At 32.5% G+C, this 20,328-nt stretch overlaps 1 protein-coding gene and 1 pseudogene across 1 annotated transcript in view; one reads left to right on the forward strand and one right to left on the reverse strand.

Moving 5' to 3' along the window:
* LOC134686951 (nuclear pore complex protein Nup205-like) overlaps positions 1-20,328 on the reverse strand; it is an 83,640-nt gene that overhangs the window by 47,495 nt on the left and 15,817 nt on the right. Inside the window, exons 7-14 of the mRNA XM_063546822.1 lie at positions 18,985-19,149; positions 18,495-18,607; positions 14,288-14,350; positions 12,471-12,587; positions 9,888-10,004; positions 7,371-7,521; positions 6,854-7,044; positions 6,082-6,264 (exon numbers count right to left, since the gene is read on the reverse strand). Of these exons, the coding sequence (XP_063402892.1) occupies positions 6,082-6,264; positions 6,854-7,044; positions 7,371-7,521; positions 9,888-10,004; positions 12,471-12,587; positions 14,288-14,350; positions 18,495-18,607; positions 18,985-19,149 (1,100 nt within the window). The remainder of the gene's footprint in view (positions 1-6,081; positions 6,265-6,853; positions 7,045-7,370; positions 7,522-9,887; positions 10,005-12,470; positions 12,588-14,287; positions 14,351-18,494; positions 18,608-18,984; positions 19,150-20,328) is intronic.
* On the forward strand, positions 274-4,670 carry LOC134686360 (uncharacterized; annotated as a pseudogene).

Raw genomic sequence — 20,328 nt, forward strand, 5'->3', positions numbered from 1 at the left:
TGTTAGCAGTCATATTTTTACTTGTGGATAATTTATTCAGACAATTTTACTTTTCGTTCTCTTCAAGTGTACAGTTTATTAATTGTGAATCAATACTGGAAATTATACTTTAGTGGATTAATACGTTTTTCATTGGACTTGTCATCTGGAAACATATTCATATAGGAGTTGCGCTTACAATGGATAATAATTTTTGTACCTGTTTTTAAGTTTGGTTAATAACGACTTTATTGATCAACTTATCCTAGTGATTATTTTGAATTTTTTGCTGTGATGGGTCCGGTCAGTCCCAGACCTACGGGACAACCACAATACGACTCGGTATTGAAAGAAAATTGGACTCTATTAAGACTTCGTCAAGAAGTTACTAGATTAAAACTTAAAGTGCCAAAAAACGCTAAAAGGTTGACCTTAGTGAGAATTCTTAATAGTGTTGAAGACTCTTCGCAAAGTGACAATACTGCAACGGAAACAGTGGATACATCAGACATAGCAGATGAAGCAAATACCATATATGGTGGTGCGCGATCCAATAATGCACCAGTTCAGATTCAAGAGGATCACATGGCTCCAACTACCACTTCATCAAATGAGGGAAGAACTCTTATAAACTTAGTTTCGAGACTATCGTCGACCGTACAGTCTCTTCAGCAAAATGTGTCGGCTTTAAACAGGAAGGTGAACTCTCTTTTAGCGGTAATACTCATCAGGAAGAAGTAGCTGTATCTACTTTCACTTCAACCGAAAGTTGGCATAGTGAAGATATAAACAACTCAGGGAATTCCCATAACTTGCAGTCGGCATATGCGTCTTTAAATAGAACCACTATACCAGCAGCGGCAGCTGGAAGTGAAAACCAGGAAGCGAGAAGTGTGAGAACATCTAGGGGATATTCAGCGGAAACTCTGCCATTCGTGGAGACTATTTCTCCCCAGCTGAGGAAGAACATAATATCAGGTTTGGACATTAACCTTGCATCCCTCCTTATTCCGTATTACATGGGGTCGGGGACTAGTGAAATGTTTGATGGGGATGATAAGAATTACAAAACTGACCCAAGGCTAACTAGATCTCTTTCCATTGGAGAGTTCATCCAGGCGTTTAGTATATATAAAAGTGTAATGTGCTCTGCCTTTCCCCACAGGAGAAGTGAACTCGATACTTATGAGAGGGATATAGTCCATATGGCCGCTCGCTACCCAGGTAAGGGCTTTTATGAATACCACAGGAGATTTTCGTTAGATGCCGCAGCTCATATGTGTTTTAACAACATAGCAGTGGATTGGTCTATTAGAAATAATACTCTATTGTAATATATTTGCTAATACACGTCCGAACAGCTGCAACATTTGCGGTAGCACTTTCCACACTTCTGGTTTTTGTAACCAAACCAGTCATAGTAGCAGAGTAAGGAATGATGAATCTGTAGACTCCTATGGAAGAAACAGATCATTTCATTTAGGTCGGGAAATTTGTAACAATTTCAATGGCATTAAAGGATGTTCAGTTATAAGGTGTCGCAATAAGCATGTTTGTTTGAATTGTCAAGGGGAGCATCCAAAAACAATGTGTATGCAGTCAAAATACGGAAACAATGGGCCTCAGAGGATCGGGTCCAACAACCAAAAGAAATTTTAGATCCCCAAGTCAACTTGGACTTTTCAGTATCTACACCTATTAGAATTAACATGTTATCCAAATATTTGAGTGATCATCCTGACTCTGATTTTAAGCAGTATTTAATTGACAGATTAAGTTCAGGTTTTCATACAGGATTGATGACTATACCGTCTAGCTCGATCATTTGTAAAAATCTGAAATCAGCTTTATCAAACCCATCATGTGTATCTGAATTATTATAATCTGAGGTATCTAAGGGGTATTTGCTGGGACCTTTTGATAGTATTCCATACACAAACTTTTGTATCAATCCTATTGGACTCGCCGAACACAAATACAGTAAAAAAGAAGCGTTTGATTGTTGATTTGTCAGCACCACATGAAAATGCGGATCACCCTAGCCTTAATGAATTAATCAACAAAGAAGAATTCTCTTTACAATACTTTACTATTGATGATGCAATACATTTAATGAAGAAATAGGCTAATTAAAACCGATATAACTGACGCATTTAAAATTATGCCTCTAAAGCAGGACTTGTGGCCTTTTCATGGGATACAGTGGGATAATAAGTTCTATTTTTTCAAAAGGTTATTCTTCGGATGCAGATCTAGTCCAAAAACATTTGACACACTTTCTACAGCTATATGTTGGATTGCACAAAATAAACATGGTATTAAAAATATACTGCATCTGCTAGATGATTTTCTAGTCATTGAACCACAAGCAACTATGACCAGATTGTTAAATATGTTCAAAGAATTGGGTATACCATTGTCAGCTAAGAAAACAGAGGGTCCTTGTGTATATCCTTAGACACAAGTAAAATGGAAGCTTGTCTACCTAGAGAGAAAATTGTTAGAATTAAAGAGATAATTGACAGTTTTAGTAGGCGAAACAAATGCACAAAACGAGAACTATTGAGCCTTTGAACTTTGCTTGCAGAGTTATTGTACCTGGGAGGTCTTTCGTATCACATCTGATTAAGTTGTCCACTAGGGTTAAAAAACTATCACATCATGTGCATATCAAGGCTTGCAGACTCGATCTAGTTATGTGGTCAAAGTTTCTGAATAATTGGAATGGAGTTTCATTTTTTCTGAATGACAACATAGTTAAGGCTGCAGACATGCAACTATTTACAGATGCAACATTAACTTCTTTTGGTGGATTCTACCAAAATCATTGGTTTCAATGCAATTTTCCGGAAGATTTAATATTGACAGAAGAATCCTCTATTGCATTTTTCGAACTTTACCCAATCGTTATGGCTTGCGTACTTTGGGGGCATTATAGGTCTAGAAAACGTATACTTTTCTATTGTGATAATCTAAGCGTTGTCAAAATTATTAGTAAAGGTCGTTCAAAGATTCCAAGTATAATGAAGTTAATGAGGAAGCTAACTTTTCATTTCGCCATGCATAATTATGTGGTTCATGTACGACATATTCCTGGCACACAAAATTCAATAGCAGATTCAATTTCTCGTTATCAGATGAAGAAATTTCGAAAGCTGGCACCAAACGCAGATCAGATACCCACACCTTGCCTAGCTCCAGCTCATTTAATGATGGTCTAACTAAACAAGTTGAAGAACTATGGAAGGCATCCTTATGTATAAGTACTAGAAAGACTTATAATTCTGGATTTCTATGTTTCAAAACATTTATGGCTATGACTAATCAGAATCATATAAATAGTGTGCCTATAATAGATGAAGATTGTTTAATTTATTTTGTAACCTATTGCAAGAATTCTCTTAAGCTAGCCCATGCTACAATTAAATTGTATTTAGCAGGAATTAGGCATAATTATTTAAGAATAGGATATCCTGATCCTTTGTCAAATTGTGCACGCTTAGAGTGTATATTGAGAGGTATTAAAAAGTCTCAGAACAATGTTTAACAAAAGAGATTACCTATTACATCTCAAATTTTGAAACAATTGTGCTGTATGTTACAGAAAGGAGTTTTTTCTCCATTCGTCGACTTAATGTTACAGTGCTCTTTTAATCTAGCTTTTTTTGGATTTCTCCGATGTGGTGAATTTACGTATAGTAGTAGAATTGCCAGGCAGGACCCACTATTAATTCAAAACATTGATTTCGATATAAATTTTCAAAATTTCACAGTACATCTGAATTCCTCCAAATGTGACCCATTTCGAGAAGGTATTAACATTACTATTTTTGAAAATGATATTTTCAACCCAGTTGATTTGATGAGAAGATATATACAAGTAAGAAAAAATTATGGAGCTAGACCAGATTCTTATTTATTTGTTAACGATGATTATAATAAAGCTCCTTTGTCTAGAGATACATTTATAGCGCTGCTTCAAGAGTCCCTGTTCAGATTAGGGTAAAATGATAGTAAATTTTGTGGTCAATCTTTTTTGAATTGGTGCTGCCACATCAGCTGCAGCGACAGGGGTCGAGGACCATATTATTCAGACTTTAGGTAGATGGTCATCCGATTGTTATATACATTATAGTAGAACGGACCCAAAAACTGTTTGCAAAGCACAAAGCAAAATGTGTTGTTCCTAAATTTTTTATACATATTGGGTACTACAATGTATATCAAAACTACATTTTTGTTAAATCTTTTAGTATGGTTTTTTATTTTATTTTTTTATATGTATATGTATCATTTCTTGGGGGCTTTCACTCATGCTACTCATTTCAATTTGGCCTACTTAATTTCAGGGAAATTATTTTCCCCCAATTCATTAATACATTTTATAATTTATTTAGGCTTTGTTTTATTTTAGGGTGATAATTAAGTTATTTTTTGTACCTGTTGGAATATACTGCAGGAATTCTCATTTTTCAAATTTATACTTGTCTGGGCTCTACCAGTCAGGTTCTAATAGTACCTGTTGGGGTCTACCGCAGGAATTCTCACTTTTCAAAATTCATACTTGTCTGGGCTCTACCACTCAGGTTCTAAAAGTACTTGCTGGGATCTACCGCAGGTATTCTCATTTTTCAAATTTATACCTGTCTGGGCTCTACCAGTCAGGTTTCTTAAATTGATTTTTCACCTGTCAGGGCGCTACTGCAGGTTTTTAAATTGCATAATTTAGACATTTACTTTTTAATTAATTAAAAAATTGTTTTAAGTAGGTAGTGTTTTTCATATGGTTATTTTTATATGTTTTATTGTAAGTTTTAACGAGTAGCCCCCTAGAAAGCCAAATGATACATTTATTATTATTTTCATATTATATAGTATAATAGATTTAGAAATGATTGTGAATATGATTTTAGTATACTGTGTATACATGGTGTCTTAGTATATTAGTTTATTAATAAAATTAGAATAGTTAATATAAAGTTTTGGGTATGATATCAAGTATCCAGTACGGCAGGATAAATGTTCCATCTTAGTTGAACATTTCCTTTTCTACTCTAAGCATCTATAGTAGTAAAGATAAATGTGGTATGATGCACGAGACTAGTTATTGTCTATAAGAACACATCTACTGTTCTTGTGGTATGGTATATGAGACTGGTTAGGTTTCAGGCGGAGATTTCTACTTGTTCTATGTGGTATGGTATTTGAGACTTATTTATGTACTTTAGAGACATTTACATTTCTATGTGGTATGGTGTATGAGAATTGGTAGCATTTATTAGGAGACATCTATTGTTTCTTGTGGTATGGTATAGGAGACGTGTTAGTGTGCTTTAGAAGACATCTACTGTTTTATTGGTATGGTATATAAGACTTGTCAGTGTTCAAGGAGACTTCTATTGTTTCTGACAGTTAAAGGTATAAATTGATAAATAAGAATATCCACTTTATAAGTTTTTTAAAATGACATAGATAAAATAACAAATATACTCAACCCAATTTCACACATTCAGGTAAATAAGCTAGGATCCTTTTTAAAACAGTCTATTGAATTGAGGACAGGGGACTCTTAAAATATTTACTTTTATTGTGTACAACAATGATCTTGTTAATATTTTTTATTTTCATTTTGTTTTGTTGTGTCACACACTATAAATATGTATTTTTATGGCAATAAAGATTTGAATTGAATTGAATTTAAAAAAATCCTTAAATACAAATTGTAAAAGGTAGTAAAATGTCAAAAATGTTAAAATTAACCAATTTTTCACATAAAAAAAAATAAAATACTTTGGAAACTTGTGGTATAATTTCAGAAAGATCCACACACTGTTCCACAAGTTATTGTCTGGAAACCAGAAAAATTATTATTTGTGTCCCTTTTTGGCCTCTATTCCTAAACTGTCAAGACCATAACCCCAAAAACCAATCCCAACCTACCTTTTGTGGTTATAATACCTTGTGTTTAAATTTCATAGATTTCTATTTACTGATACTAAAGATATTGTCCAGAAACGAAATGTCTTGGGACAATGTGATAACAATATACTGCAAATTTTGCAATCATATAAAAAACAAAATTAAATCATATATGTATTGTACCTGAGAAACTTCTAATGTTTGCCACAGATTAGCAGCAATATCAGGTGTTTTAGCTATAGCTGATAATGTGAGTAGTATCTGTGCTTTAAGACCAGGTGGTACACTGCAGGTTAAAAGACCGAACAAGCAGACAATCAAGGACCACTGTTGGTTTTCACAAAAGGCTATTCTGCAATTCTCATTCTGTAAATAAATAAATACACAAAAAAATGCAAATAACAAGAGAAGACACTCTTAAATTTCTTATAAACAAATAATAACTAAAGCAACAGATTCATTCTCTTCATGAGGAATGTGTATGTGTAAACAAAACTTTCACATGCACACCGACTTGCCTAATAGTATGTACCACAGACAAAACTGTACACTTCACCAACATCACCTTTCATTCAAAATATATTACATGCATATAAATTATTCACAGACAGACAAACAGACAGGCGCAGACGCCAAGAGCAGCTCGTTACAACTGCAGCCCTGAACAGTTGGGGGCAAAAAATGGACACAATATTCATACTTTATACAGGTCTGAATTGGGATTGTAATTAAATATTTGACAAATAATAGGTTTCTGACACAAAATAACAGTTTATTTGGGCCCTGTTTTGGCACCTTATTCCTAAACTGTTGGGACCACACACATCAGTTCAATTTATCATAGTTTTTCATGAAGTCTGTATATAAGCACATATCAGTTAAGTTAATCATAGTTTTTCATGAAGACTGTATTCATTAAGAATAACATCAGTTGTGTCATTATCACTGTATTTACCTTCTCAGCAATAACATTGGCAAGTCTCAAGACAGAAACAAGTCCCTCCAATTCCTTTAATGTTATGCCTCTGATATGGGGAGCTCTTTGTGACACCTCTGAGGAGGTTGGTGTCTCTCGTCTCAAGCTGGAGTAGTATTGGTTCAGAGAGACAAAGATATGGTTCCAGGATACAGAACTTGAGGGACCACCTGTCAATCGTAGAAATCCATTACAGTTTAAAGTTTGAAAGCATGCACAGCCAAATTATAGACCCTGCTTTTTATTTTTAATTTTTTACCATTATAACATGAACATGCATCCAATGTTTTTAATTTGTAATGAAATAAATGTTTTGATGTTTAATGCGATACATAATACTATATTTAACCATATGGCATGTGGAAGATTATTTATTTTAGGTGTTTTACCATCATGGCGTGCAGAAAGTTTTTTGTTTTTTCTAGAATCATGTGTGAAATGAAATTAAACTATTGAAATGATATTTATGTTTATCCCATTACATCTATCTGAATACCTGATGCTAGACCATTTGCTTTCAGTAGTTCAAAACAATGGAGTGCTGATTGAGTGTTGCTGGCTAGCCCCGTCAACATGTTGATATAAGGTACATACAATGAAGGTGGCAGTAGGTCTCCAGCTAGACGTACAAATTTATTTAGAGACACCTGAAAAATGAAACATAATAAATAAAAAAAGCTTTTTTCCCAGAAATAAGAACTTATATAAAAACAAGAAAAACTTACCACAATACAGATCTTACAGTTGCCAGTTTGGACAGTGCATATTTTTTTTAGCCACATAAAGATAAATATAGCCCCACAAAAAGTACAAAATAATAATATGTAAAAGTAACTAGAGGCTCTCAAGAGCCTGTGTCACTCACCTTGGTTTATGTGCATATTAAACAATGAACACAGATAAATTCATAACAAAATTGTGTTTTGATTATGGTGATGTGTTTGTAGATCTTACTTCACTGAACATTCTTGTTGTTACAATTATGAACTTGTCCCAGTGGAAAATATTTTCTAAAAGTCTACAAAAATTTATGAAAAATGTAATAAATTAACTATAAAGGGCAATTACTCCTAAAGGGGTCGTGTTGACTTATTTGTAGATCTTACTTTGCTGAACATTATTGCTGTTTACTGTTTATCTCAATCTATAATATTAAACAAGATAATAACCCAAAACAGCAAAATTTCCTTAAAATTACCAATTCAGAGGCCGCAGCCCAACAACAGGTGTTAGATTCATCTGAAATTTTTAGGGCAGATAGATCTTGACCTGATAAAAAAATTTAAGGAAGTACACCACTAATTCATGGTCCCATTGCTTTCTATGTTAAATTCCTCCGTTTCAAGCAGGCACACCTCTTTTATTTTAAGTTCAAATAAAGTGGCAATCATTGCATTTCAAAGCAACACCTTCTGGTATCCTGTACTGAAAAAATCAACATACCTTTAATTGCATATAAGAAAGAACTGGTTCCCGGAGCTATGGATGTACCAAAACAGGTACTTCCGATCTGACAAAAAGGCAAAATGTACCCTCCTTTTTAAATTTCATGCCATTTTTTTATTATTCAAATTTATCAGTCAAAAATTGTTCTACAATGATCACCAGTTATGCAGCTTTCATTTGATACCAAAATTAATAAAATATTCTACACATTTTGAAAGATATGTCCATGCGTAGGAACTATTTTGTGTTAAATATGTACTACTTTCTGGTATGTGCTTTCTGGCCGGGCCTGAATTAGTGGTGTTACACCTTAACCCTGTCAGATTTGCTCTAAATGCTTTGGTTTTTGAGTTATAAGCCAAAAACTGCATTTTACCCCTATGTTCTATTTTTAGCCATGGCGGCCATCTTGGTTGGTTGACCAGGTCACCGGACACAATTTTTAAACTAGATACCCCAATGATGATTGTGGCCAAGTTTTGTTTAATTTGGCCCAGTAGTTTCAGAGGAGAAGATTTTTGTAAAAGATTACTAAGATTTACGAAAAATTGTTAAAAATTGACTATAAAGGGCAATAACTCCTAAAGGGGTCAACTGACCATTTCGGTCCTGTTCACTTATTTGTAAATCTTATTATGCTGAACATTATTGCTGTTTACAGTTTATCTCTATCTATAATATTATTCAAGATAATAACCAAAAACAGCAGAATTTCCTTATAATTACCAATTCAGGGGCAGCAAACCAACAAGAGGTTGTTCGATTCATCTGAAATTTTCAGGGCAGATAGATCTTGACCTGATAAACAATTTTACTCCGATGTCAGATTTGCTCTAAATGCTTTGGTTTTTGAGTTATAAGCCAAATACTGCCTTTTACCCCTATGTTCTATTTTTAGCCATGGTGGCCATCTTGGTTGGTTGACCAGGTCACCGGACACAATTTTAAACTAGATACCCCAGTGATGATTGTGGCCAAGTTTTGTTTAATTTGGCCCAGTAGTTTCAGAGGAGAAGATTTTTGTAAAAGCTAACGAGGGACGACGGACGCCAAGTGATGAGAAAAGCTCACTTGGCTCTTTGGGCCAGGTGAGCTAAAAATTCAAGTTTATGAAGGCAAATACATATTATAAACAGCTAAAACATGAGTGCATGATACACATGTCACTTTTTCAGAGAATAAAGTTTAACACTTCTCAATGTTTTATGATGGAGACAATATTGAGAATGCAAACAGGAATGTGTCATAGAGACAACAATCAAACCAGAAAGCAAAAAACAGCCCAAAGCCACCAAAGGGTCTTCAACACAGAAAGAAAATCACACACCTGGAAGCAGACTTCAGCTGGCCCCTAAACAAAAATGTGTACTAGTTTCAGTGTTCTCCACAGGGCCTTTTAGCATCATGGTAATGTGTTGCTATATTGCTAGAATGTGATGCTATCTGAAATTATTTTCTTATAGATAGTAGTGTTATGGATGTGATATTATTTCAAAATTTCCTGTTCACCAGGATGATATAAGATATTTCTAAGGAGAATAATGCTAGTTTATATAACTATAATTACCTGTTTTTGAGGAGATCTGTAATGGTAAACAGATTCATGCATATTACTTTCTTGGGGGAACCAGTATTCAACTGATAAGTTCATTCCAAGAGGATCTTTACCATATATATCTCCTATCTGTAAATAAACTAGAGGCTCTCAAGATCCTGTGTCGCTCACCTTGGTCTATGTGCATATTTTAATATGTTTAAAAACAAAGGACACAGATAAATTCATAACAAAATTGTGTTTTGATGATGGTGATGTGTTTGTAGATCTTACTTTACTGAAAATTCTTCATGCTACAACTATCTCTATATATAATGAACTTGGCCCAATAATTTCGGTGGAAAATATTTTCCAAAAATCTACAAAAATTTATGAAAAATGTAATAAATTAACTATAAAGGGCAATTACTCCTAAAGGGGTCGTGTTGACTTATTTGTAGATCTTACTTTGCTGAACATTATTGCTGTTTACTGTTTATCTCTATCTATAATATTATTCAAGATAATAACCAAAAACAGCAAAATTTCTTTAAAATTACCAATTCAGGGGCAGCAACCCAACAACGGTTGTTTCGATTCATCTGAAATTATCAGTGTAGATAGATCTTGACATGATAAACAAATTAACCCCATGTCAGATTTGCTCTAAATGCTTTGTTTTTTGAGTTATAAGCCAAAAACTGCATTTTACCCCTATGTTCTATTTTTAGCCATGGCAGCCATCTTGGTTAGTTGACCGGGTCACTGGACACAGTTTTTAAACTAGATACCCCAATGATGATTGAGGCCAAGTTTGGTTTAATTTGGCCCAGTAGTTTCAGAGGAGAAGATTTTTGTAAAAGGTGAGGTGAGCTAAAAATAATACTGACCAATAAAGCATACACATGGTTGATTTGTACTGACCAATAAAGCATACACATGGTTGATTTGTACTGACCAATAAAGCATACACATGGCTGATATGTACTGACCAATAAAGCATACACATGGTTGATTTGACCTTTTGACACAATTTATAACGCATTTTTGTTATTCAATAATTGCTTCCTTTGAGTTATATCTTGTCTAACTATTTTTAAATGTACCAACTTTGAAAAGTGTTTAATATTACGATAAACTTTCACTTCTGTTCTTGTACAATGTACATTAAATCTATTTTGTTAAATATATTTCAATACTCCTAACTACAAAATTATTATTTAAAGTACTGTTAAATTCAGAAATTGATGCAAGGTTTTTATTAATGCCAAAAATGCGACTGAGTTGTAAACGCAATAATTTAACTTGCATTTTCAAATATTTCATATGAATTAAACAGGATTTGACTCAAAATCGTAAAAATTAAAATCGCATTTAAGTCCATGAATACAAAATCGCAATAATAATTGCACAAAATAATTTCTAAATTTACAGTCACATGTGTATGTTATTTTAATCAATGCCATTTTGTCCGAGGTTAATGTTACTTTTTTAACATTGTTTTACATGTTGTATTTATATTGTGTCATAGATCAAATTAATTAGTTCAGTGTATGTTGTCTTGTTTTTGTTAATATCTCTTTTGAATAGAAAGACATTTCAATTGATATTTCATATATATAGTGTTTCTTTCTATGTTGTAATGTTATACCACTGATTCCAGTGAAGGTTGGCACCTGCTAAAACATTTAAAACTGCTGCATTTGTATGCACCAGACTGTCCTTAGTCAGGAACCTGTTGTTCAGTGGTTGTTGTTTGTTTATGTGGTTTATGAATGTTTCTTGGTTTTTATATAGATAAGACCATTTGGTCTTCTGTTTGAATAGTTTTACATTAGTCATTTTTGGGCCCTTTAATGCTGGCTGCTTTGGTGAGATCCCAGGCTCTATGTTATAAACCTTACTCTAACCTATAATGGTTTTCTTTTACAAATTGTGGCTTGAATAGAGAGTTGTCTCTTTGGCACCCATACTACATCTTCTTATATTTATATACGAGTATTCTAGATATATTAAAGTCATATGAAACGAGTGAGTGGTGAAAAAAAATGTTTGTCCAATTCTTGAACCAATGCATGTACATACATCATAAACTTAGTCCTCTGTGCACGATTTTACATTATTTTCGCAAATATATCATATAATCGTCATTTTTTTTCTCTCTGTTTGTTATGATTTAACAAATATGGCTGCTCATTAAATGCCGTGTTTTGAAGCTGAGTTTTACAGATTGTCACCTTATAGTAAACAAATCACAAAAAGCATGGGTATTGAGCACGCGTTCAACATGTATAATCCGATATTTGTTTATTTCAATGACAAATCCATGCGTATTGTGGTCACAAGATTTTTACGAGGAGGTTTACGCTCGGGTCACTATGCATACGTAAAATATGTCGGCGAATTGCTTCCTGGAAGCAAGCAATTCAAAAAAAGGTAAACTTCTTCTAAATGTGGACAAATTAAAGAATTTTTCTCAGAAAAAAGTATATGTACATAAGTTGTATAATGAAAACTATCCATTTAGTTATAAAAAACATATGCATAGGTTTCTTATGACTTTAAGTTGTGAATGTTACTATAAATCTGACATTTAAATCGTATTTCATGTTTTACCAAAAGTAGAAGATACTCAAATCCATGGCTTGCTGATACAACATCTGATTCTTCCACTAAATTCTGTGATGCCGACAACCTTGCTACCTCATCACTTCTATTTCTTAATTCCTTTACCTTAAATCAAATAATTGTCAATATGTGGATATTTGTTATCTTTCAATCAATAAGTACCATTAGATAAAATCTTGTCTTATTGGAAAAAACATTCGAATTTCTTAAGAAACAATGAAAAACTTAGAAGAAGAGTACTCTGCAGTACTCTGGTGTGTAGTTTTTTCATTGACAAACAATCTCCACATCTTCTTAATTCTACATTGATTGCAGGGTTTGTCACAGTTTGTGACTCCTACTGTGGGGATGCAGTAGAACCCTGTTTTTGGTATATTTTCAGTTATGGGGTTTTTGCTTGTGAAAGAGCTGTCGAATTCAGGAGATTAACTTGCTACTTCATCACTTCTATTTCTTAATTACTTTAACTTTAATCAAATATTTGTCAACATTTGCTTATTATATCATTCAATTAATAGTATATTTTCAAAATGTGTCCTTACTTTACAGTGGTTTGATGTCATACAGATTACAGACACGGTTTCATAAATCTTCAACTTTAATACCAATTTATAAAAGTCAATATTTTTTTCTTCAGATATCACTATTTATATCCCATTCTATAAACAATTTCAGGTCCTTTGAGCTCATTTCCAACTTTTTTGGGGTCCTTAGTGCTCCTTTGTGCACAAAGAAGGTCCTTTGTAGTGTTTTTAGAGACACAGGTATTTGTCGGTTATAAAAGCTCAGAGAGCTTATGTTTATTTGTTATGTAACATGCCAACTATAAATAAAGCTTTGAATTGAATTAAACAGGAAAATATAAACTTAATAAACAGCTGCGCCATGAGCGCATGATACGCCCGACGTCTTATCTGGAAGTTATAGGCAATAATCATATATAGTTTCTGCGAAAGTTTTAAGCAATAACTATATATACATGTAGTTTTTGAGACACGTCGGGAAACCCCCCACCCTGGTTTTTTTTTTACAAAAAAATAAATATCACTAAAATAAAATTTTGAATCAAAACCAAAAAGTATACAGATCTTTAGATTAATATAACAAAAAAGTGTTAAGTTTTAAGCAATAATCATAAATTATTTTTGAGATACGGCACAACATGTAAAAAAACCCTCCCCCTTTTACAAAATACTCAATCACTCAAAAATGAAATTTTGAATCATCATCAAAAAGTATACAGATCTTAAGATTAATATAACAAAGACATGTGTAAAGTTTTAAGCAATAATCATAAATGGATTTTGAGATATGGCGCGACATGTAAAAAAAACCCTCCCCCTTTTTAACAAAATACTCAATTACTCAAAAATGAAATTTTTAATCATCACCAAAAAGTATACAGATATCAAGATTAATATAACTAAAAAGTGTTTAAAGTTTTAAGCCATAATCAAGAATCGTTTTTGAGATACATTGCGACATATGAAAAAAAAAACACCCCTGTTTTAGTTACAAAGTGCCGTAAATCAAAAAGTTTAAATCTAATTTTCACCAAAAAGTATACAGATCATTTGACCATCATAAGAAACAACTATAACAAGTTTCATGAAATTTGGATAAGTTGTTCTCAAGTTACGGTGCGACATGTTTACACTGGACAGACGGACAGACAGATGGACAGACAGACAGACGGACACAGGACATGTGTATACCATTATACTTCCCGTTAAAATTTTGACGGGCGTATAAAAACATGTACTTCATAATCTCAAAAAGCAATTTCTAAAAAGATATTTGTTTACCTTGAGTGGCATAAAGAAAATAAAGTCTGTAATTAGTCCATGGATTTTCCTTAAATAAAATTCCTGAAAAGAAACAGAACTGAACATAAGTTTAATGATTATAACTAAACAAAGAGTGCACATGCAGAAAAGTCCTACCTGCTTCACTAGTCAATGATTTTATGTTAAAAGTCTTAAAGATAAAGGTTTTACTACAAGTAATCCTATAAATTTCACATTTTTCAGATCCATGACCATGAGGTCAAGGTCAGATAAATCCAGTCAGATAGACATAAAATTGAGAATGGAAATGGGGAATGTGTCAAAGAGACAACAACCCGACCAAATAAAAAAACAACAGCAGAAGGTCACCAACAGGTCTTCAATGTAGCGAGAAATTCCCGCACCCGAAGGCGTCCTTCAGCTGGCCCCTAAACAAATATATACTAGTTCAGTGATAATGAACGTCACAATTATTTCATACACCAGATATAGCTGACCTTTGCCAACATGTACCATACCTGTCAACTGATCCATATTCTGCAAGTCACAACTCCAATTTCACCCTATACCTGTTTTAAATACATGACAGGTCGTCAAATTACCTGTGAATTCGTAAATGACCGCTTTAATCAGGATTCTTGCCTGACAGACTGATTGCCAATTAAAATTCTTAATTCTTCCTAGACAGCGGACGTTAAAATTTGTAATTCTTCCTAGACATCAAGTTCAAATAGCTGTGATGACTGTCAAATTATGAGACCCATTAAAGTGCATGGCTTCACATGACAGCTTTGGTGTCAAACACATTATTAAATAACACTAATTACTGTAGCTTTAGGTCATAAATACTTTTGTCTATTTCAAAATTGTTTAACAATAAATTTGAGTTACTTCCCATTTTTTGTCACCTTTCACAATATATACTTTTATTTCATGGTTTATTTTTGTGCAAAGATAAAATATTAAAATAACATTGAATGCAAGTACAAATCATAATATTGAATTCTTTTCTTTTTCTATCATCTTTATATGTTCATAATAACATAAAATGTATATTCACCAAGTTTTATAGAGTATAAAATCGATGTATCAATACTTCAATGTTTGTTTTAATGAGCAATCTTTCAAGAACCATAACTCCTGAACAGTAAAAGTCAAAATCGTCATTATTGAACTTGACCTCTATTTTGTCATCAATAACAACATATATTAAAATTTGAAAAGCTTTGGTTGAATGGTTCATGAGAAAATGCACGGACACGACTGGAAACACCATTTTTCAATCTTTCAAGAACCATAACTCCTGAACGGTAAAAGTCAAAATCGTCATTATTGAACTTGACCTCCATTTTGTCACCAGTAACAACATATTAAAATTTGGGAAGCTTATGTAGAACAGTTCATGCGTAAATGCACGGACACGACTGGAAACACCATTTTTCAATCTTTCAAGAACCATAACTCCTGAACGGTAAAAGTCAAAATCGTCATTATTGAACTTGACCTCCATTTTGTCACCAGTAACAACATATAAAAATTTGGGAAGCTTTGATTGAACTGTTCATGCGTAAATGCACGGACACGACTGGATACGTCATTTTTCAATCTTTCAAGAACCATAACTCCTGAACGGTAAAAGTCAAAATGGCCATTATTGAACTTGACCTTCATTTAGTTGTCAGTAACAACACATTACAATTTTAAAAGCTTTGGTTGAACGGTTCTTGTGTTAATGCACGGACAACATTTGATTGCCGCCCGCCCGACCGCCCGCCCTGCCGCCCGCCTGCCGAGCATCCCCAATTTAATAACCGACATTTTTGTCACAAAAATCCGGTTAAAAATCTAAAATTGTGTTTTTGGTCATTAAATGAACCTCTTTGTTATTCATATTTGATAAATTTTTAACATGCTATTAAAAATGGTTTGGTTACTTTACTTTACTTTTACTTCAGTAAAAAATAAACTAGTGTTACAGTATTGAAAAGTCATCATTAGCCTAAGCAGAGACATATAGTACAATTATATACCTTTTATCTTAGTTAAAGATATTGTACATACATGTATATTCATCATTTTATAATGATCTTTATATTTATATTTGATTATAACTGTTATATATTTAAGTAATACTTTTCTTTTGTTAATTTTTGTGATTTTTGTCAACTTTGAATTGACAGGCAGGAGATTAATTAAGGTTTGTTTGTATTGCAATTACCAATTGAGTATAGCTGTAGGGAAATATACATGATAAAAGATAAATCAGACATGAAAATTTATCTAATTAGCACAAACTAAATTAAAAGTTGGACAAATATGTTGTTAAAATTTTTTTTAAATGTATTTGGACTGGACATGTAAAATGCAATGATTTTTAGTACTTACATATTGTATACAATTTGATTAAACATTTTTATTAAAATTTAACATAGTTTTAACTGGTAACTTTATTTCATCCGGATCCATATTTAAACTTCCATAAACTGCACCTTGGAATACATATAAATTATGAAAGAGGTCAGAAGACAAACAAAAAACTCTGGATTATGATATTTATTTATTTATTAGATTTAAATCAAAATAATTCAGAGATCATTGGTGATAATGTACATATGTAGTGAAATTTGGTATTTATAATATTTAAATAGATGAAGTTTAATTTGAAGTTATCATTTTATAATTGAACCAAATAAATTACTTTCTCAAAAATGCTATAGTTATATTGAACGTTTATTCATTCATTGTCATTCACATCATTCAAAATGTTATGTTTTTAAATTCATTGTAATCAGATGTAATCATGATTACTTTGCCAATGTAATCATTAATTTAAGGTCAAGTTACAGTAAATGGGCTATGTCACAGATTTCTTTAAAATTTCGCATATAAGTCTGGCTCGATGAACTTCAACTGAAAATCGAAAAAAAAATGCATTTATCTCAATTATCATTTGAAATATTACTGATTGAATTCTTACAAAATGGGTTAACATTTGTATAGAAAGCACATAAAATCGTCGAAGACCCTTCTAAAATTTGTCTTAAAATCCCCAAATGTCTAATTCTACTCCATAGATTTTTCTTAAAAAACTATATGTTGTTGGTACATAAATTTCCGTTATGATGATGCAAAATAAAGATAGGGTCACAGACTTCGTTTTTACGGTATACATCATTCAAAGTTGCATTCTTTGTGAAAAAATCCAACAAAACGTCGAAATAATCGAAACGTTATCGCGTTGCAGGCCGTAAAACGTTGATTTTTGACGTTTTTCACTACCAACAAGGTAACAAATTGATTATTAGACAAAAAACGAAGTCGGTGACCCTATGATTATTTTATATCATTACAACAGAAATGTATGTGTCAACAATATATAGTTTTTTAAGAAAATTCTATGGAGTAGAATTAGAGATTTGGCGATTTTAAGACAAATTTTAGAAGGTTTTTCGCCGATTTTATGTGCTTTCTATACAAATATTCACCCATATTAAAAGAAATCAATCGGCAATTTTCCGATAATAAAAGAGATAAATGTACTATTTTTTCGATTTTCAGTTGTAGTTCAACGAGCCAAGGTTGTATGCAAATTTTTAGCAAAATCTGCGACATAGCCCATTTACTGTTCCTTGACCTTAATCAGATACTTTCAGAAATGATGTAATCATTAATTTAATTTAATCGTACAAATGACAAAGTAATTGTAATTTAATCAATTACAATGAAAGTAATCAGACCCATCTCTGGTTTTCAAAGATATGAGGACAGTTGTGTACTTTTTTCATGATGTCATCAGACATGGTGTCCTTTTTTCATGACGTCAATATAAGAAAATTCAGAAAAACAAGAAAATGTAACGTCACAATTAAATTTCAACCAATCATTTGCAGAGAATATATTTTTCACTAGTGAGGAGAAATATTTTTATCACACCGATTAGGAAATGTGAAAATAGCACAAAAATTAGAGAACAGCTGTTTCAACAGCTGCGGAAATTTCTATCTCTATAACATCTTTAGATATGTAATTTCTGTCACTGCTCATTCAAGCACTTTGATGTAAAAAAAATTACTCTAAAATGGAAAGGAAATTGTACTCGCTTGGATTAAATTTGTGGTCTGTATTTTTCATTCAAAGTATGTGTAAAATACAAAATATCTGTAGTAAACCCCTCAAAGGGATGGTTTGTGACTATTTGTAAGGAACATCTATTCTTAATATTTACCTCATGATGAAAATTTTCAATAGCCACCACAGCATTATCAAGAAAGTGGAAAACATTATTGTCTGTTGCCATTGAAATGACTATTTCATCTTCTTCACAATATTCATTTACACCTTTAAAAAAACATTAAAATGCAATGAACAGCAAAAAATAAAATAAAGGCTCTAAAGAGCCTGTGTCTCTCACCGTTTATCTGCATATTAAACAAAGGACACAGAAGAATTCAGAACAAATTTGTGTTTTGATGATGGTGATGTGTTTGAAGATCTACTTTACTGAACAATATCGCTGCTTAAAATTATCTATATCCATATTGAACTTGGCCCAGTAGTTACAGAGGAAAATATTTTCGGGCCAGGTGAGCTAAAAATGTTATGTATATATGCCTAAATTTTACCTTACACTTGTTGCAATTATAAAAGATAAAAGTTTTTAAAAGAAGATCTGGAATTGTAAAGACAGATGTATTATTTCCTAACATGTTTTATACCTGCTGGTGTTTGGTACTGTGATAACTGTCTCAATGTCAATCCCCAGGACAGTTGAGCCACACCCTGAAGACCAGGAATGGACCATGTCCTGTCATTGGTTAACTCTTTGTGGACATCAGCTATATATGTTCCATCAGTAATAAGAGGTAATCTTCGTATGTAATCTGGAAGTACACATCATTATCCCTGCTATAAGAACATGTAATTGTAAGCAAGCACAACAAAACATATAACATCAAACAACAGATAAGTACTTTTGATGTAACAAGATGGCTGTCAATAAAACAATTCAACAGTAAGTATTTGGATTATGGAAGTTGATGAGCAATCACACAGTATAGCATGCTCATGTAAAGCTGGATACAAAATTTTAGAAAGTTTCCAATAATATAATGGCACAGTTTCCTTGAAAGTGATGGTAAAATTATTTGGCATTTAATTTTTTTTTTCAATATGTTCTAGTGTAATTTGTATCCCCGTTCCAAATCCTAAATTGAATGAAAATAAGTATGGGTTTTGCTCATTGTAATAGGCTGAGAGGAGACCTATATGTATTAGAGTCATATGAAACCTCAAATTATAATTAAAAAACATGCATATATTTTTTTTATAACTAAATGGATAGTTTTCATGATACAACTTATGACACGTACATTACATTTTCTTTTTTTCTGAGGAAAATTCTTTAATTTGTCCACATTTAGAAGAAGTTTACTTATTTCTAATAGCTTGCATATTTTCCGTATGCATAGTGACCCTCCTCGCAAAAATCTGGTAATCACATGTTTTTAATTGCATTATGCAGATTCTCATGGTTTACAGGTTGTCATTTAGAATTAATCAATTGAATAAATAATTGTGAAATATTTGACAGAAAAATACACAGAATGCATTTAAGGAAATAGTTGTCAAAAGAGAACAAACACTATTACCAATAATTAAATAAAACATACAAATTTAAATAAACAATTTCTCCAAGCTTGCTGAATATTCCTTTTGATTCTGTGAGGAGAATGCTATAAATTCATGGTTCATATTCATATCGCATTAATATATTCCGGTCATGATATGCCTTTAATACTTACTACTAGAAGACATGGCCTAAACAAAGCAATGTTTTAATCTGTGCATGTTCTTTTTCTCATCTTACAAAGGTTATGGTCATTTGGTAATACAGTAATACATATCAATTAACTGGACCAGACATTTACTGGACTTTGCCCAATGTCCGGGGACTCCCGCGACTTTGGCAACAACTTCTGTTACACAAAATAAAACTTTTATAGCCATGTTTGACCAAACCATAAGATAATTCAGAAACTTTATGTTATCTTAAAATGCGC

This window comes from Mytilus trossulus, chromosome 10, assembly GCF_036588685.1.
Source record: "Mytilus trossulus isolate FHL-02 chromosome 10, PNRI_Mtr1.1.1.hap1, whole genome shotgun sequence".
NCBI classification, from domain to species: Eukaryota; Metazoa; Mollusca; class Bivalvia; order Mytilida; family Mytilidae; genus Mytilus; species Mytilus trossulus.